This window comes from Pelophylax lessonae, assembly GCF_965119305.1.
Source record: "Pelophylax lessonae genome assembly, chromosome: 13".
Taxonomy (NCBI): Eukaryota; Metazoa; Chordata; class Amphibia; order Anura; family Ranidae; genus Pelophylax; species Pelophylax lessonae.
In genome coordinates, this window is record NC_138780.1 from 14741402 (window position 1) to 14755180 (window position 13779).

Sequence of the window (13779 nt, forward strand, 5' to 3'; positions counted from 1 at the left end):
ACTGTTCCCCCAAAGTTGGGAGCATGAAATTGTCCAAAATATCTTGGTATGCTGCTGACGCCTTAAAAGGTCTCTTCACTGGAACTATGCACCAACCCCTGAAAAACAACCCCACATCATAATCCCCCTCCACCAAATGGTTTGGACCAGTGCACAAAGCAAGGTCCATAAAGACAAGGGTGAGAGTTTGGGGGTGGAGGAACTTGACTGGCCTGCACAGAGTCCCGACCTCAACCTGATAGAACACCTTTAGGATGAGTTAGACCAGGGACAGGCCTCACAAATGTGCTTCTGGAAGACTCCTTAAGAGAGTTCCCTTCACTGGAACTAAGGGGCCAAGCCCAAACCCTGAAAGACAACCCCACACCATAATCCCCCCTCTACCAAATGGTTTGGACCAGTGCACAAAGCAAGGTCCATAAAGACATGGATGACCAGAAAAAAAAAAAAAACCTGCCCAATGGGGAAAGGACCAGTGCTCTAGATTCAGATGTGACATGACCAAGGCAATTGGTCTCCAGCTGAATAAGTCTAAGGAGACAAGACTGTATATACTATAGAAAACACAATTTGTCTCGAATTAAAACAATCACCCTGATGGGATCTAGCAATAATGAAGGCCAAGAGTATGATTGACAGTTAATTACACTCCCACTGTATGACACTGGCAGGGGAGGGATTAATAGAGGCAAAGGGCTAAATGTGTTCCCTATAAATGTTTTCTAACTGTGGGGGGAGGTGCTTTGACTAAAGGAAAAACAGAGATCGGTGTTCTTTGCTTAGCAGAAACACAAGATCTCCATTTTCCTCTCTGGCAGAACAGTGTTTACATAGGCAGACCGCCATTCTTCCTCTCTCCCAGCGGACATCACATCCGCCAGACCCACCGATTGGCTCCCGCTGTGTCCAATCAAAGCAGGGGCAGGGCTCCAGAGCAGAAGAACAAAATCATGTACAGATAAATAATTTTGTGCTTTAAGGGCCGCCCTGCGGCAGTATATGTACGTGGGGCGGTCCTTAAGCGGTTAAGGGAACAGGATCCATTTTTTTTTTCTTAGTGTAACAAACGCTTTAACCCCTTGATCCTTGCACTAGCATGTGGTAATCACTGACAGTAATTCACTTGATTGGACTGCGCTGTGCCCACTGATAGTGACCGGAATTAGAATACTTGTTGTGGAGCCCAGCCACTGTGTCTCTGCAGCTAAAGGGGGGTAGCGGTTGGAGAGTGGTAAAACTGTGGCTCAACCATGGCGGGGGGGGGGGGGGGGTTTCTTCCCCAAACCTCCACGTGTGAAGAACCCCTAATGACATTTATTCAACTTAGACATGAACTCACCAGCCCGGAGGTGACCAGGTGACAGAGGACCACGCCTGCAATGTGTATTGGTTTTCGCTTTTCACAGGCGGCAAAGAATATGATACCCCAGAAGGTGTGCAGGAAAACAATCGCCATGGTCAGGAATGCTGGAACAGAGGAAGATCAATCAATCACAGCACTCCATGAATCTATTTATTGAAGACAAGTCTGTTAAAATGAATGTAAAATCTCAACAATGAACTTCTCTTATCTTTCACAACAGCAGCAGAATGCATTAAAGTAAAAACCTTCAGCCTTTAGAAGCACTTTAGGAAATAAAAGGTAAGGAGGAGCCACATCATCCCAGCAAGGCACCCGAGAAAGTGCAGCAGTACCTTCTCCTGTAATGCCGGAGGAAACACTAAAACTAAGTGGGGGGGGGACCTCCTCTTAGGACTGTTTACTTTGCGGGTGGGGCTATCCTGAAAAACTATTTGGGAAAAACCCACCAACATGAGCTGCTAAATGTGACTTCACCAACATGCCCAGTCTGCCATACCTGAAGTTAGGAAGTAAAACTGGGAATCGCCATGAATCCCCACAATTCCAGGGCCCACCGCATCCGCCAAGATGTTGATTACGGAAAAAACTCCGCTGATGATCCCGAAAGAGAAGCCGGATACTGCGAGAAAAAAAGATGTGTCATGTTATTATCTGTACTGATACTTTTATTTAGAGCAATGGTCTCCAAACTTTCTAAACAGGGGGCCAGTTTACTGTCCTTCAGACTTTAGGGGGGCCGGACTGTGGTCATTGGGAGGACAAAAGGTCCCAATGTCAGTGGGGAGGGAACCGCGCCCCTTCACCACTGGTCCCAGCGGGGAGGAAACTGCGCCCCCCTTCCGCTGGTCCCAGCGGGGAGGAAACCGCGCCCCCTTCACCACCGGTCCCAGCCGGGAGGAAACCGCGCCCCCTTCCGCTGGTCCCAGCCGGGAGGGAACTGCACCCCCCTTCCGCTGGTCCCAGCCGGGAGGGAACTGCACCCCCCTTCCGCTGGTCCCAGCCGGGAGGGAACTGCACCCCCCTTCCGCTGGTCCCAGCCGGGAGGGAACTGCACCCCCCTTCCGCTGGTCCCAGCCGGGAGGGAACTGCACCCCCCTTCCGCTGGTCCCAGCCGGGAGGGAACCGCGCCCCCTTCACCACCGGTCCCAGCTGGGAGGAAACCGCGCTCCTTTTTACTGGTCCCAGCCGGGAGGGAACCGCGCCCCCTTCACCACCGGTCCCAGCTGGGAGGAAACCGCGCTCCTTTTTACTGGTCCCAGCCGGGAGGGAACTGCGCCCCCTTCCGCTGGTCCCAGCCGGGAGGGAACCGCGCCCCCCTTCCGCTGGTCCCAGCCGGGAGGGAACCGCGCCCCCCTTCCGCTGGTCCCAGCCGGGAGGGAACCGCGCCCCCCTTCCGCTGGTCCCAGCCGGGAGGGAACCGCGCCCCCCTTCCGCTGGTCCCAGCCGGGAGGGAACCGCGCCCCCCTTCCGCTGGTCCCAGCCGGGAGGGAACCGCGCCCCCCTTCCGCTGGTCCCAGCCGGGAGGGAACCGCGCCCCCCTTCCGCTGGTCCCAGCCGGGAGGGAACCGCGCCCCCCTTCCGCTGGTCCCAGCCGGGAGGGAACCGCGCCCCCCTTCCGCTGGTCCCAGCCGGGAGGGAACCGCGCCCCCCTTCCGCTGGTCCCAGCCGGGAGGGAACTGCGCCCCCTTCCGCTGGTCCCAGCCGGGAGGGAACCGCGCCCCCCTTCCGCTGGTCCCAGCCGGGGAGGGAACCGCGCCCCCCTTCCGCTGGTCCCAGCCGGGGAGGGAACCGCGCCCCCCTTCCGCTGGTCCCAGCCGGGGAGGGAACCGCGCCCCCCTTCCGCTGGTCCCAGCCGGGGAGGGAACCGCGCCCCCCTTCCGCTGGTCCCAGCCGGGAGGGAACCGCGCCCCCCTTCCGCTGGTCCCAGCCGGGAGGGAACCGCGCCCCCCTTCCGCTGGTCCCAGCCGGGAGGGAACCGCGCCCCCCTTCCGCTGGTCCCAGCCGGGAGGAAACCGCGCCCCCCCTTCCGCTGGTCCCAGCCGGGAGGAAACCGCGCCCCCCCTTCCGCTGGTCCCAGCCGGGAGGAAACCGCGCCCCCCTTCCGCTGGTCCCAGCCTGGAGGAAACTGCGCCCCGTTTTACTGGTCCCAGCCTGGAGGAAACCGCGCCCCCTTCCGCTGGTCCCAGCCTGGAGGAAACCGCGCCCCCTTCCGCTGGTCCCAGCCTGGAGGAAACCGCGCCCCCTTCCGCTGGTCCCAGCCTGGAGGAAACCGCGCCCCCTTCCGCTGGTCCCAGCCTGGAGGAAACTGCGCCCCGTTTTACTGGTCCCAGCCAGGAGGAAACTAAGCCCCTTTTTACTGGTCCCAGCAGGGAGGGAACTGCGCCCCTATTCACTGATCTCAGCGGGGAGGGAACTGCGCCCCTTTTACTGGTCCCAGCAGGGAGGGAACTGCGCCCCTTTTACTGGTCGCCCAATTGTTGGTATCAGTGGATGAAAAGGTGCCCCAAGGGCCGGATAAAAGCAAGCAAAGGGCCTCATCGGGCTCCCATGCCTCAGTTTCGAGACCGCTGCTTTAGACTATGATGACTAAGGCCTCCTGCACATGGCAAATTAGCCACTTACACTGGATTTCAGTGGCAAAAAAATCAGCGGATCCTTGCAACTGAAACGACATGTAAATGAGTATAGTGACATTTGCTCAGACTATATAAACTAATGAAAGGCTGACAGCTGTTCACATGTAGCCACAGCCCAATCGGTTATCTATGGTTAGATACAGATGTCTGAGTCTAGATACAGCTGACTGGGTCCAGGCTAGCGGTTCTTTGGAGGTCCACATCCCACCACGGTCTGCATCAGCAGAGGAAGCCCAGTGGAGAGTCTTGGTGGTCCTTGATTGCACATGTTTGCCCGTGTTCCAACTTGTTTTGTGAATACAATGTGTTTGCTATTTTATTTTAATAAATTGTTTTAAAGATAATGCGCTAGGCTGGTGCGCCCTCTGTCCGTTCCGTTTTAGCGACTGGGTCCAGGCCCCGACATCCATCCCTAACCGCCGGTTAGGCTATGCTGCGTGGCTACATGCAAACAGAGGCGCTATTCACATGCACCGGTCATTTCAGCTGCAAGAGTCGAATGATTCTTGCCACTGGAACCCGATGTGTTGACTGAACAGCCGCATGTAGGAGGCCTAAAGTGTGTGGGTGCAATAATCCTAATTATATTCAGATTTTCTGACTATTAAAGCTTTCTGCTAAAAACTCAAAGGATAAAAAAAGAAGGTAAATTGCCGGTTTTCCGAGTAGGTAAAATAATGAATGCTACCCACCAAAGGCCATCTGCTGAATAGAGATTGGAGATCTTCCATCTTCACTGATCTGAGCCAGACCCTCAATGGCTTTCCTGTAAAATAAGGACATAAACTTTAATCTCTAATCTAAAGACATCTTTTGTGACTTCACTGATCCATGCAACTCTACTTTTACATTATTTACATAATTCCAGAGATGCCCACAGCTACTTTACATAACTTTTTTCAGTTATCTTGCAAACCTGGCCTGTTAGTGGGTCCTGAGGACCGGAGTTGAGAACCAATGCTCTAGAGAGGAGCAACAGGAATAAACACGCTCTCCTCCTGCGCTCTCCTCCTCAGTCTCCCCAGCGGTCCTGGCTGTGTGTAGCTGAGCGCATGCGCTGTCGATCCGGCATAGCCTGTCAGTGGCAGAGGTACCTGACGGCTCAGGCGACTGTGGGTTCTGATCTGTATCTTGAGGGCGGGCTTTTGAGGACTTGTTGCAATAGCGGCCATGAAAGCATTCTCGTTAATGCCATCTTAAATCAGGTAGGAGAGAGTACAGATGGGAGGTTTGCTTTGTGCTTTGGAAGGTGGGGGCTGTGGAGGTGTGTAAGAAGAGGTGTTTAGAGGTGGGGGGGATGGGGGGCAGAGGTCAGAACCCAGGAGGAGGGGTGTAAATAAAATGTTGCACATTGGGCCCAGTGCGCCCCTGAACCCCGTACGTAGCGCGCCCCTGAATCCCTGCACTCTGTACATAGCGCATGTCTGAACCTTGCACTCCATACTAGTGCATCGCTGAACCCTGCTCTCTGTATGTAGCACACCCCTGAACCCTGCACTCCGTACGTAGCACACCCCTGAACCCTGCACTCCGTAAGTAGCACACCCCCTGAACTCCGTACGTAGCACACCCCTGAACCCTGCACTCCGTACGTAGCACACCCCTGAACCCTGCACTCCGTACGTAGCACACCCCTGAACCCTGCACTCCGTACGTAGCACACCCCTGAACCCTGCACTCCGTACGTAGCACACCCCTGAACCCTGCACTCCGTACGTAGCACACCCCCTGAACTCCGTACGTAGAACACCCCTGAACCCTGCTCTCCGTACGTAGCACACCCCTGAACCCTGCACTCCGTACGTAGCACACCCCTGAACCCTGCACTCCGTACGTAGCACACCCCTGAACCCTGCACTCCGTACGTAGCACACCCCTGAACCCTGCACTCCGTACGTAGCACACCCCTGAACTCCGTACGTAGCACACCCCTGAACCCTGCACTCCATACGTAACACATTCTTGAATCTTGCACGCTGTACATAGCGCACCCCTGAATCCCTGCACTCCATACCTAACACATTCTTGAACGCTGTACATAGTGCACTCCTGAACCCTGCTCTCTGTAGGTAGTGCACCCCTGAACCCTGCTGCCCTCTGTACGTAGCGCACCCCCGCCGCCCTCTGTACGTAGCGCACCCCCGCCGCCCTCTGTACGTAGCGCACCCCTGAACCCTGCCATCTGTACGTAGCGCACCCCTGAACCCTGTCCTCTGTACGTAGCACACCCCTGAACCCTGCCCTCTGTACGTAGCACACCCCTGAACCCTGCCCTCTGTACGTACCACACCCCTGAACCCTGCCCTCTGTACGTACCACACCCCTGAACCCTGCCCTTATGTAGCATAATTCTGATGTAATCCTGAACTCTGCACATAGTATGACCCAGCTACAACCGGCCCTTTGAGGGCAACCGCACTGCTGATGAAATTGAGTTTGACACCCCTGCTCTATGGGCTGCCTGAAACTTTTTCCGGCATAATTAAAAAAATAAATAAATAAAAAAAAGTCTCTTTAAGGCAAGTCTATCATGAAAGTAAATGAAAAAGACTGACTGGCTTTCATGCCATTCCAATGCCCCTACAACTTTCCTTCAATCTTAGTTCTGGAATAAGCATGTAGCTAGTAAAGTCAAATATTCCATGTACCAGGTGAATACTTAAAAAAGATGTTGGGTGTTGAGTATGACAGCCAGATAAATGGTATTTTTAGAACGGTAGCCTCCATGCTTCCCCTAGGATAGGATATCTCTAAAAGCATAAGAAAAGCTTCTTTTGTTTAAGCATCAGAGTTGGCAATCTCATACACGTCATTTATTGGATGACCGCGGCACTGAGCATCATGTGGGTGAGAGCGGCAATTCCCATCAATGTCCACTTTGTCTTTGTTCAGGGTTGTTGCTCTCTCTATGGAATTCCAAATGGCCAAAAAAAGCTGCATGATGCACAGCGTATGTATAAAGTTTATTGTAAAACTAGAAGGGACTTCAGAAAAAACTGAAACTACTGAGGAGCAACTGTCAGACGTGTCCGAACCCTGAACTTCTCTCCCCCATCCCAGCCGGTCCCCCACATCCCCCATTCCAGCGGCTCCCCCGTCTCCCAGCCCCGTGCTGTGCTCCCATGGCTCCTCCTCTCCCAGCACCGTGCTGCGCTCACACGGCTCCTCCTCTCCCACCCCCAGTGCTGCGCTCACACGGCTCCTCCTCTCCCACCCCCAGTGCTGCGCTCCCGCGGCTCCTCCTCTCCCACCCCCAGTGCTGCGCTCCCGCGGCTCCTCCTCTCCCACCCCCAGTGCTGCGCTCCCGCGGCTCCTCCTCTCCCACCCCCAGTGCTGCGCTCCCGCGGCTCCTCCTCTCCCAGCCCCGTGCTGCGCTCCCACGGCTCCTCGTCTCCCAGTGCTGCGCTCCCGCGGCTCCTCGTCTCCCACCCCGAGTGCTGTGCTCCCGCGGCTCCTCGGCTCCCACCTCGAGTGCTGCGCTCCCACGGCTCCTCGTCTCCCACCCCGAGTGCTGCGCTCCCACGGCTCCTCGTCTCCCACCCCGAGTGCTGCGCTCCCACGGCTCCTCGTCTCCCACCCGAGTGCTGCGCTCCCGCGGCTCCTCTTCTCCTACCCCGAGTGCTGCGCTCCCACGGCTCCCCATCTCCCACCCCGTGCTGCGCTCCCACGGCTCCTCATCTCCCATCCCGTGCTGCGCTCCCACGGCTCCCCATCTCCCATCCCGTGCTGCGCTCCCACGGCTCCTCATCTCCCATCCCGTGCTGCGCTCCCACGGCTCCCCATCTCCCACCCCGTGCTGCGCTCCCACGGCTCCTCATCTCCCATCCCGTGCTGCGCTCCCACGGCTCCCCATCTCCCACCCCTTGCTGTGCTCCCACGGCTCCTCATCTCCCACCCCTTGCTGTGCTCCCCATCTCCCCTCCCGTGATTTGCTCCCTGGCTCCTCACCACTCAATCCCACACTGTAGTCCCCTGCTCCACACCCGGTCATCCAATGCTGTGGTCCACTGCTCACCCCACTCCCACAAAAAACGAGAAAAAAAAAAAAAAAAAAAAAAAAAAAAAAACACACACATAACTGCTTCCTTATAAAAAAAAAAAAAGTCCTTCTGAAATCACTGCACAGAGCCCAGATGAGACGTTTACTTCCTTTTTTCTTGCTAATATGCTATGCAGAGCAGGAACGTATAACCTTATACAATGCTGTGCCCTCCCCCACTCCACTTTACTACATCATGGTGCCTGACACAGCAGCTAATAGAGAACGAGAAGTGCCCGACGTATCTTCCTGGTCAGGGCTGACCCAGCCACAAATCCTGCTACACATTGATGGTAAACCTTGGAACCCCAGATGTTTTGGAACTACATTACCCATGATGCTCAGCAGAGTGCATGAGCATCATGGGAAATGTAGTTCCAAAACATCTGGGGTGCCAAGGTTCGCCGTCACTGGTCTAGTGTAAGAAGTATAGAGCCAGGTTGATGGTATTGACCAGTAACACACCTCCTGTATTAGAGCGCCCCCTCTCTGGGTGAAGGAGCAACGGAGCTTTGGATGGCAGCATTGTCAGTCTGGGGGGAGGGGAGTGTTAGACGTACTAGCAGATTTAGATACACTAACAAATTGAAGCCACACTCCAGCTCACACCATATACACCCCCCCCCCACCACATATGTAGGGGAAACATGGAAACTCACTTGAGCAGTCTGTAGTAGGCGTATCTGAAGGCCTCCTGAAGCAGAACAGAGATGGCGGCTCCGAATATAAGCAATCCATACTGCAGGGCGGAGTCATTCTTGTTGCTGACCTGGACTGATATGAACCAGATCAGAGAGGACAGGAGGACAGACACCAACCAGAAGAAAGATCTGCAAGAGAAAAATAGGGACAGGTCACATATCGAGCTCAGACTGCACAATGATTGTATTATATGGGGGTCACTGACAGAAAACCTTACTCTGCACCCCTCTACACAACCAGGAGTCCTCATATATACTCAGCCCCCCTCTACACGACCAGGAGTCCTCATATATACTCAGCACCCCTCTACACGACCAGGAGTCCTCATATATACTCAGCACCCCTCTACACAACCAGGAGTCCTCATATATACTCGGCACCCCTCTACACAACCAGGAGTCCTCATATATACTCAGCCCCCCTCTACACGACCAGGAGTCCTCATATATACTCAGCACCCCTCTACACGACCAGGAGTCCTCATATATACTCAGCACCCCTCTACACAACCAGGAGTCCTCATATATACTCAGCACCCCTCTACACAACCAGGAGTCCTCATATATACTCAGCACCTCTCTACACGACCAGGAGTCCTCATATATACTCAGCACCTCTCTACACGACCAGGAGTCCTCATATATACTCAGCACCCCTCTACACGACCAGGAGTCCTCCTATATACTCAGCAGCCCTCTACACGACCAGGAGTCCTCATATATACTCAGCACCTCTCTACACGACCAGGAATCCTCATATATACTCAGCACCTCTCTACACGACCAGGAGTCCTCATATATACTCAGCACCTCTCTACACGACCAGGAGTCCTCATATATACTCAGCACCTCTCTACACGACCAGGAGTCCTCATATATACTCAGCACCTCTCTACACGACCAGGAGTCCTCATATATACTCAGCACCCCCTCTACACGACCAGGAATCCTCATATATACTCAGCACCCCCTCTACACGACCAGGAGTCCTCATATATACTCAGCACCCCTCTACACGACCAGGAGTCTTCATATATACTCAGCATCCCTCTACACGACCAGGAGTCCTCATATATACTCAGCACCCCTCTACACGACCAGGAGTCTTCATATATACTCAGCACCCCCCTACACGACCAGGAGTCCTCATATATACTCAGCACCCCTCTACACGACCAGGAGTCCTCATATATACTCAGCATCCCTCTACACGACCAGGAGTCCTCATATATACTCAGCACCCCTCTACACGACCAGGAGTCCTCATATATACTCAGCACCCCTCTACACGACCAGGAGTCTTCATATATACTCAGCACCCCCCTACACGACCAGGAGTCCTCATATATACTCAACACCAATCTACACGACCAGGAGTCCTCATATATACTCAGCACCCCTCTACACGACCAGGAGTCCTCATAAATACTCAGCACCCCTCTACACGACCAGGAGTCCTCATATATACTCAGCACCTCTCTACACGACCAGGAGTCCTCCTATATACTCAGCAGCCCTCTACACGACCAGGAGTCCTCCTATATACTCAGCAGCCCTCTACACGACCAGGAGTCCTCATATATACTCAGCACCCCTCTACACGACCAGGAATCCTCATATATACTCAGCACCTCTCTACACGACCAGGAGTCCTCATATATACTCAGCACCTCTCTACACGACCAGGAGTCCTCATATATACTCAGCACCCCTCTACACGACCAGGAGTCCTCATATATACTCAGCACCTCTCTACACGACCAGGAGTCCTCCTATATACTCAGCACCCCTCTACACGACCAGAAGGCCTCATATATACTCAGCCCCCCTCTACACGACCAGGAGTCCTCATATATACTCAGCACCCCTTTACACGACCAGGAGTCTTCATATATACTCAGCACCCCTCTACACGACCAGGAGTCCTCATATATACTCAGCACCCCTCTACACGACCAGGAGTCTTCATATATACTCAGCACCCTTCTACACGACCAGGAGTCCTCCTATATACTCAGCAGCCCTCTACACGACCAGGAGTCCTCATATATATATACTCAGCACCCCTCTACACGACCAGGAATCCTCATATATACTCAGCACCCCTCATATATACTCAGCAACCCTCTACACGACCAGGAGTCCTCATATATACTCAGCACCCCTCTACACAAACAGGAGTCCTCATATATACTCAGCCCCCCTCTACACAAACAGGAGTCCTCATATATACTCAGCACCACTCTACACGACCAGGAGTCCTCATATATACTCAGCACCCCCTCTACACGACCAGGAATCTTAATATATACTCAGCACCCCTCATATATACTCAGCAACCCTCTACACGACCAGAAGGCCTCATATATACTCAGCACCCCTCTACACGACCAGGAGTCCTCATATATACTCAGCACCCCTCTACACGACCAGGAGTTACTGAACACAATTAGCATGAGTCGATATCCCCCTGTATACAGTGTATAGACTCCGTATCACTCAGTTTGTCCTGGGAATCCCCAAATACTTAGCATTGCTCTGAACACCCCAAAATACATTTCATGAGGGAATACACTACCAGCACCCCTTTACATGATTGGGGCACCATGTATGTTTTATAATATATATATATATACACACACACTCTCTCAGCAGGACTATATATCTCAATACACACCCAGCATGACTCTATACACCCCAAATATGCACCCAACACCCCTCTACATGACTGGGGGCAACATATATACACACACCCAACATGACGCTATACACCCCAATACGACTGGGGGCACTATATATATATATATACATACACACACACACACACACACACCCCCCCCCAACTGACTACACCCCAATACTCACCCCAATAGGACCATCTACACTCAATATGACTACACTTCAATACACACCCAATATCCCCCTACGTGACTGGGGGCACCATATATATATATATATATATATATATATATATATATATATATATATATTATATATACACAGGGCTTTTTTTCTCCGAGAATAGGTGCAGGTACTCCCCTCTTCTGAGTCAACCCTTGTCTCCACCCCCTCCGAGGGCTGTCCTTCGGGTTCCACCCTCTACCACCCGCCAGTACCCCCCTTTTAGAGAATACAGAACCAAGTATCATGTTGTGGTTCTAGGTAATTTGTATAGAATTTGTTAATGAGAACTAGAAAAGCAGTAAAATAGATCCCCGGGAATCAGCAAAAATAGACTCCCCCTCCCCAACAATAGATCCCTTCAGCAACAATTAATCTTCCCCTGCAACAATAGCCCCCCCCCCCCCCCAATTAATCCTCCCCTGCAACAATAGACCCTTCCCAACAACAATAGCCCCCCAGCAACAATAGTTCCCCCAAGTAACAAGAAATCCTCCACTGTAACAATAGCCCCACCCACAACAAAATGCCCTCCAGCAACAATAGATCCCCCAGCAGCCAGCATCAATAGGCCCTTCAGCTCACCCCACTGACCCCAGCACCAATTTGCCATTGCATACATTCAGACTGGAGGTGCCGGAACTGCGTTCACCCGCGTTCCCGCTGAAAAAAAGCCCTGTATATACACACACACACCCAACATGACTAGACCCCAATACTCACCCAACATGACGCTATACACCCCAATATATATCCAATACGACTCTATACACCCCAATACACAGTACATCCAGTAACCTTTATATAACCAGAGACCCCCACATATATACATGGGGTGTATAGAGTCAGGTTGAATATATATATATATATATAGAGCCCCCTGATAGGATCACCATATTTACACCCTTCCTCCCCCCACCTCCTCATATATACCAAGACCCCCTCATAATCCCCTTCATTTACAACAGGACCCCCCCCTCCCCCAATTTAACTATTACCCTCATATACACTCAGCCCTTACACCCCTCCCCCCAATACACCCCCATATGACAGGGGCCCCAACATACCTCCCAATATTACAGGAGCCTTCATGGGTAAGAGGGGCCCCCCCCAATATAATAATGGTACTCACATACACTCAGCCCCCCTCCCCCACCTCTCATACAATACCCACCCCTCCCTCCCATATAGTAGAGCCCCCCCTGTACTCTGTATAAGCCCCTCCTCCCCCCCTTCAGGCAGTACCCGGCCACCAGGATGATGACCCGGAGGGGGTCCCGGGCGATGGTGAGGACGAAGAGGGACAGCGCCGGTCCGAAGGCCACGAAGGTGCAGCCGAAAAACACGGCCGCCCCCATCTCCCGGACACACCGGACACTTCCGCCTTCCGCTACGGCGGCCGGGGAGGGACTGAGCGGCCTCACACAGCCCCGCCCACCGGAGCATGCTGGGAGATCCACAGCTCTGCGAGACTTCCGTCTGCGCTCCTCCTGGCTGTGTGCGCCCTCCGGTGGTGAGGGGGAGGAATCGCCATTCCCTGCATAGCAAGCAGAAGACACAAGAGGCTCCCCAGAGCTCAGCAGTGACTGGCGGAGAACTACAAGTCCCAGCATGTCTGATATAGGTCACTAGAGGTTCCCCAGAGCTCAGCAGTGACTGGCGGAGAACTACAAGTCCCAGCATGTCTGACATAGGTCACTAGAGGCTCCCCAGAGCTCAGCAGTGACTAGCGGTGAACTACAAGTCCCAGCATGTCTGATATAGGCCACTAGAGGCTCCCCAGAGCTCAGCAGTGACTGGCGGAGAACTACAAGTCCCAGCATGTCTGATATAGGCCACTAGAGGCTCCCCAGAGCTCAGCAGTGACTGGCATTGAACTGCTTTGCTGTCCCCTTAAAATAACTCAACACACAGCCATTAATGTCTAAACCGCTGGCAACAAAAGTGAGTACACCCCTAAGTGACAATGTCCAAATTGGGCCCAAAGTGTCAATATTTTGTGTGGCCACCATTATTTTCCAGCACTGCCTTAACCCTCTTGGGCATGGAGTTCACCAGAGCTTCACAGGTTGTCACTGGAGTCCTCTTCCCCTCCTCCATGATGACATCACAGAGCTGGTGGATGTTAGAGACCTTGCG

The 13779-nt window shown here is 53.4% G+C and overlaps 1 protein-coding gene across 2 annotated transcripts in view; it reads right to left on the minus strand.

Annotated features, from left to right (window-relative positions):
- APH1A (aph-1 homolog A, gamma-secretase subunit) overlaps positions 1 to 13049 on the minus strand; it is a 30768-nt gene extending 17719 nt beyond the window's left edge. For both annotated transcript variants that reach the window (XM_082275464.1, XM_082275463.1), the window contains exons 1-5: positions 12886 to 13049; positions 8698 to 8868; positions 4692 to 4765; positions 1860 to 1982; positions 1340 to 1467 (exon numbers count right to left, since the gene is read on the minus strand). In XM_082275464.1, the coding sequence (XP_082131590.1) occupies positions 1340 to 1467; positions 1860 to 1982; positions 4692 to 4765; positions 8698 to 8868; positions 12886 to 12998 (609 nt within the window). In that variant the 5' untranslated portion in view covers positions 12999 to 13049. The remainder of the gene's footprint in view (positions 1 to 1339; positions 1468 to 1859; positions 1983 to 4691; positions 4766 to 8697; positions 8869 to 12885) is intronic.
- Positions 13050 to 13779: the final 730 nt, after the last annotated feature.